Below are 6,393 nucleotides of genomic sequence, written 5' to 3'. Positions count from 1 at the left end.
TGAGCAACTGAATCACTGAAGCAAGAAAACAAGTTGGTCTATACAGGAATTGTACATGGTTCGAAAACAAAAGTTACAGCAATCAACAAATGGCTGCAACCTTAATTTTCATTGCTGCCTCAGAGTTGGAATCCTAAGCAGTTGCTGCAAACCTAATGCTAGCTTCTCAGCTCCTTTACTAAAACTAGGAATTTGTTCTCCGCAGCAAAGAAATAAACACTCAAAACACATAGGTAAATACAGCAGGACATTATTGAAAACAGCTGCCTTGTAGTACAAAATACAGTACAAGTATACAGATGTCATTAAAACATCAAAAATACTATTGCTCCCATACAATTTAGGAAACATTCTTTGCAACGGAGAAAAATTTAAAAGAAAAGCTTTAAAAAAACCTGTTTAAAAATTCTACTGTGGATGATGAGTAGAGAAATAGTCTGAAAAGGGCACCAATGTTTGTGGCTCTTCCACTTTTTTTTGTTTAAATCTAAGATCAACAATATTCTGAATCATAGTCTATTTTTTTTTAAAAAAGCCTAATTTATATACACAATTATTTCCCTCCCTTTCAGCCACAAATGCATGAAAACGACCTTTTTGTATATTACTTATTTCCCAATAAATACAAAAAGATTGTAGATTGAATAATACCAAAATAAGATAATAAAAAGGATATGCAATAAATTAAAAAGGCAGCTCAAATGAAGGGCAGGCATGCAGTTAAAAAAAATACTAAGATTGTGGAGGTGGGGTTACTTGCCTCCTGTTGAGAAGGTGTCACACAAAGAATACCTGAAAACTTTGGAAAGAACATAAGCTCATTCAATTCAAAGTTACCTAGGTGTATGGCATTTCTGGGAATACCTTTCGATGGGGGTGGGATTAACTTGATTAGTATAAATCATTTCTACTGAAAATCCATTTAAAATATAGGAGAGGCGATCCTTGAAAACCCCAACTTTTATTCTTGAACGACAGCTGGATAAACTGGCAAAAGCCAGTCTGCTGAAATTTCAAGATGGTATAAAAATGCTTCCAGGATGTAGTCAGCACATTCGTTCACTTCAGTTCCATTCACAGGTGGATTTCGGCTTCCACGGGTGCACTGCTTGAATCACTCATCCATCATTTGCCAACTTTGATTGTGAGGTACTGATACAATGGATCAAGTTCTTAAAATTTTTACTTTAAAAGAATAAATGATGCTGGAATTCTGGACCTGAGGATCTTTAGTATTTGAAGAAATCCACAGATTAAACTGAAGGTAAATTAAGACTTCAGTTTTGGTTATTTCCAACTTTCCTGTGAGGATGTATATTCCATTAAAGCTCAGGCTTGTAGCCACACTGTTCCTTTTGCAAGTAATAGTCAAGTTTTATGGTTTAAAATGCAGCCAACCAGTGGCCCAAACAGCCGAATTAGCCATAATTCACTGGCTCATCTGGTGGAGCCATAGGGATCTGGCTCTCATTCATATCCAAGCCACTTCTTGGTAATGACCTCCATATTTAGAGATCATGGGAAGAACTTTAGTGAGCAGCAACCAATCCACTCAAACAGTTTGCCTTGTGCTTTATGTCCGACTTCTCGTGCCTACCTCAGCAATCCCCAATGTAAAATTGCTTTTATTTTTGGAAAAAATTTTGCCAACTTTTAAAAACTATTTTAGTAATGGATTCTCGTTCAAGCATCGATATCTGAATTCATTTGCATCCCGTAAACAATTCTGCAAAAGAAAAGACATGGGCTTTGGTTCAGGTTTCACATAAAACCAATTTTTAAAAAATGGATTCAAATTTTTTTTCTGAATTTTCCAATGGCTTCTTGAATTTTTCTTTTGCCCTGTCCGTGATTGTGTAAAAGTTTCATTCTTTTCCATAAACCTGTAACCTCAAAACTGGGTATCTGCAAAGGCCTCTTTCTTCTCAAAGACTGCACGAAGATCCAAATCCAAAATGCTGATTTCAATGGAGATGAAGACGCTGCAACAGTGATGAGGCCTGGTGAGATCTTGAGATTACCCAGGTACAACACAAATTCAACTTTTATCAATGGGTGGGGTCTGGGAAAACTCAAGATGTTTCGGGGCCCTGACGTTTGAAGATCTATCCCCTCCAGGGTCCGCCTGATAGGTTTAGGAACCCAGGTTGGGAAACAAGCTGAGACTTCTGTAGGTTGAGGAGACGCTGTTGTCCTCTTTGCAGGTTGCTGTCAGTTCCTTGGAACTTTACTGACTTTCTTGTATTGTCCGCGACTGTTCTCTTATTATTTTTTTGTTTTCTTTCTCGGCGGCCCCTCCCTTGCACTTTCTCCAGGAGCTCACTGCGGTTGAGCCAGAAAGAGAACTCTAGCCAAGGGGACAGTGGCGGGGCGGGGGAGGCCGCGTGCTTCAATCCTCATCCACCTCCTCGCCCTCGGACTCGTCGCCGCCGCCGCTGCCCCCAGCGCGGCGCTCGTAAAGCTTATCCCTCTGTCGCTCCTGGATCTCCTTCATCTCATCCGCATACCGGCAGAAGGCGCCTCCAAACTTGCCCCAGGCCTTGAAGGGCACGGTGATGGCGTTGCGGTAGGACGGTTTCACCTCGCTCACCCGCAGGAACACGCCGTACTTGTTGCAGCCCACGTCGAAGAAGAAGCGCTTGGAGTCCACCGTGATGGAGGTGCCCTCGGGGAGCTCCCCGTACAGGCCGCCCCCAGGCCCGCCGACGCCCCCCGGGCCGCCCGCCAGCTCGTCGTCCTCGGCGCCGTAGTCGTCGATGAGTTTGGCCAGCGCGTCGCGGAACTCGATGAGGCCCTGCGCCGGCAGCGCGATGGTCTGGCCGCTCTGCAGGCCGCCGGGCCCGGGCCCCGCGCCGAAGCCGCCACCGCCTCGGTTCACGGTCTGGCGGATGCGCAGGAAGCGGCCGCGCTGGTTCTCCTTGAGGTCCAGGTAGTACTTGCGGTTCTCGCGCACCAGGAACTCGCTCTTGAGCGCGCGCCGCGGCCCGCCGCCCTCCTCGGCGCCCGCCGCCAGCTGCTCGGGGCTGCTGGGGCCCAGCTGCGCGTAGTGCTCGATGAAGTCGCCCAGCGAGTCGCGGAACTCGGCGGCGACCGCCATGGACAGCGTGAGGCGGCTCTTGGAGCCGCCCGCGCCCACCTCGGCGATCTTGAGGAAGCGGCCCTTGGCGTTCTGCTTTACGTCCAGGTAGAAGCGCTTGTTTTGGATGTCCAGCCGCTTCGAGGCCAGCTCCTGCGTCTCCTGCTCGCCGCCGCCGCCGCGGGGCGCGGGCTGGAAGCCGCCGGGTCCGCCGCTGCTACCACCGCCGCCGCCGCCGCGCTCGCTGCCGCTGTCGCCGTCCGCCATCTTTTCGGCCGCCGCCTCGCCGCTGCCCGCCCGCCGCGCTCGCGCCTCCGCCCTCCGCCCTGCGGCTCGCGCTCCGGGGCCCCCCGGCCTCGCCCGCCGGCTCCTCACGCGCACCCGCTGCTCATCGCCGGCCGCCGCCGCCGCCCCCCATCGTCTCCGCGCCCCGCCCCCGCGGCTTCCGCGCAGCCCGGCCCGCTTCCGGCGCGTAGCTTCCGTTAACGTCACCGCGCCCCGTACGCCGCCCGCTTGGCGGCCGGAAGCGCCGCTCGCCACGGCGGCGGGCGCAGAGGTGACGTCACGGGCGCGCCACCCCGAGGCCGGCCCCTCCGCTCCTTGCGCGCTCGTTTCCGGGGAGCCTTTCCACTGTTGTCGCGAGCAGGTACCGTGGGTAAAGAGGACTCAGACTCGGATGGCAGTTCACACACTTATCTTATATTATTATGATTCACTTCAGTACACTTCACTTCAATACACTTATCACACAATATTAAGTCTGCCAATTACCACGTCCCTGTACCTGTACTGCGCAAATCCTTGTGGGAGCGCGACGTTTCCTCCCGTGGGGTTAGAGGGTCCGATCCGTAGAGGAAGGGCGTCGAGTCGGCGCTAGGCTATCCGTCTCTCCGCTTGCCTCGTCCTCTGGTCTCGTCTGGTCAGCGGTGATGCTCCTTCCAGCGGGATCAGGTGTGCAGATGTCTCGGTCGGTAGTCAGATCAGCAGACTCACTGGCTGACTGGTCGGTGGACGGATCGTCGACTTGCTTGGGGTCTTCAGCTCCTTTTATACTATTCTAGCTGGGCATTCGTGGTATTGGTTCAGACTTATCACACTGTCCAGCTTGGGGCATACTCTGCCCAATTCGGGGTACGCCCTGTCCAGTTCGGGGTTACGCCCCGTCCAGTTCGGGCTACACCCTTATCAGTTCCATACCACTTAAGGTTCTACTTTCATTACTTTCATATCTTATGGTTACACATCACTCTTACGATTGTGTTATACTTAGGTTACAGCACTCTTAAAGTCACAGCACACTTTAGGGTTACAGCACACTTAGGGTTATACAATTCCATCTTATTCCAAGGTGTTCTCCAGAACTGTGTCCCGGGGGCGTCCACGTGCCTGCTCCTTTCTAGCGCCGCGACTCGGAGGAGGGATGCTGGGGAGGGTGAGGAGCGGGGGCGACTGTAGACGAGGCCCAGCGGAGGCCCAAAGACAAGCCCAGTTGGCCTGGGTGTTGGGGTTCGAGAAGAGTGTGCCCTGCATCCGGGACTCAGCGCCCGCGCTGCGAACTCGGAGCAGTTGAGACTTGGGGAGCTCTAGGAAGTCCGTCTGCAGTGCGCACCCAGAACATGGAGCCGTCAGTTGCGGTCACAGACGCATTTTGGAGAGACGACTCTGAGTTTAATATAGCTGGTTTGGAAAGTGAGATTTGGGATCTAGAGTTCAGCTCACAAGGTCTTGCTGTCCCCGTGCCTCTTAGCCACATGAAAGGGCTAAGTGAATGTGCCCTGTCACGCTTTAATGTGTTTACCAGTAAAATGTGTATAGTTCCTATGGCACCTTTGAGAGCATCGAAATGTAGTGAGAGGCTGTGTTGGAAGAACATTAAAAAACGTAGGCGGTGCAGTCTCACTGTTTGTATTGGATCTATGTCACCTTGACCAGCTTTTTTTCAAGCCAGTCCCCCCCCCCTTTTTTTGACAGGGTCTCGCTCAGACATTCAGGCTGACCTTGAGCTCACCATGTAGCCCAGGCTGGCCTCGAACTCACGGCACTCCTCCTGCCTCAGTGTCCCCAAGCTAGCCTCAGTCCTCCTAGCTCAGCCTCCTGAGTGCAAGTGCTGGGATTACAGGCACCACCATGCCCTCCTTTTTCTTTCTTTCTGTACTGGGAATTGAATTTAGGACCTTACACTTGCCAGGCAGGCGTGGCGCCACTGAGCTACCTCCCCGGGCCCCTCCTCATTCTTTTTTGCTTTGTTTTTTGTTTTTTGCGGTACCAGGGATGGAACTCAGGACCATACGCTGTGCCACTGAGCTAAATCCCTGGCCCCCTTCTCATTCTTAAATGTAGTGATTAGTAATAAATTGATGCCAGACTGTCTAGAATATATAAAGGACACTTAATAACATGACGATTCAATATAAAAATGGGCAAAAGATGTTAACAGATACCACAAAAAAATACACAGTGGCCAGTAAGAACATGAAACAATGCTGGGGAAATGTAAATTAAAGTCCCAACAAAATACCACTAAACACCCACTAGAGAAGCTAAAATTAAAAAGTGTAACATCAAGTGTTGGCAACGAGAAACACTGCTGATAGGGATGTAAAATAGTGTAAACACTTTGGCAGTTTAAGATTTTTTTTAAAATTAAGTAATAGGGGCTGGGGATTTAGCTCAGTGGTTCCACTGCCTGCCTCGAAACCACAAGGTCCTTAGTTCGATCCCTGGTACCAGAAATAAAAAGTAATCACTTCATGGGGTGCATGTGATGTTTTGATATATATATTGTTTTAGACAATTAATTATAAACTTACCTACCATATGGCCCAACTCTCAACTATCCACTACTAGGTTTTTACGTAAGGGAAGTGAAAGTCCATACAGGACGTGCTGTATGACTTTATGGATATAAAAGTTTAGAAGAGGAAACATATATAAATTTACATATATATTTAATCCCAAAGGTGAGTAGTCATCGGGCACAGAGGGATGGGTTGGAAAGGTGCAGTAGGGAACTTCTAGGCGTGATAGAGCTATTCTATCTCTTGGCCATGGAAGAGGTTTTGCAAATGTGCCAAAACTCACTGAAATGCAGTTTATTGGTGAGAGATTATACCCCCGTAAAGAAAACAGTTATTATTTTTTGTATTTTATTCCTTACTTATTATTTTTGGAAAAGGGAATTGAGGGTGTTGGGGAACATATACACTACAAAATGTCTTGTAAGATTGTTGGATGATAGTCCTTGAAAAATGTTAGGGTGATATGTAAGTTTTGCTGGGAGCTCAATACGCGTGACTCCAGAGAGTTCCGCAGAGGTG

The 6,393-nt window shown here is 49.1% G+C and overlaps 1 protein-coding gene across 1 annotated transcript; it reads right to left on the bottom strand.

Moving 5' to 3' along the window:
- Positions 1 to 942: 942 nt before the first annotated feature.
- Purb (purine rich element binding protein B) lies at positions 943 to 4,096 on the bottom strand. The gene has a single exon (XM_087196114.1). The coding sequence runs from the start codon at positions 3,341 to 3,343 to the stop codon at positions 2,390 to 2,392; it is 954 nt and encodes a 317-aa protein (XP_087052240.1). The 5' UTR covers positions 3,344 to 4,096; the 3' UTR covers positions 943 to 2,389.
- Between the last annotated feature and the right edge of the window lie 2,297 nt (positions 4,097 to 6,393).

This window comes from Heterocephalus glaber, unplaced genomic scaffold (genome assembly GCF_053883595.1).
Source record: "Heterocephalus glaber isolate CG9 unplaced genomic scaffold, H.glaber_assembly_v1.0 deba00001610, whole genome shotgun sequence".
Taxonomy (NCBI): Eukaryota; Metazoa; Chordata; class Mammalia; order Rodentia; family Bathyergidae; genus Heterocephalus; species Heterocephalus glaber.
Note: the sequence above shows the minus strand (reverse complement) of the source record. Positions and strands in the feature narration are given on the sequence as shown.

What these genes read in the sequence shown, in the direction of transcription:
- Purb (XM_087196114.1), bottom strand. Translation starts at nt 3,343, where the DNA reads ATGGCGGACGGCGACAGCGGCAGCGAGCGCGGCGGCGGCGGCGGTGGT.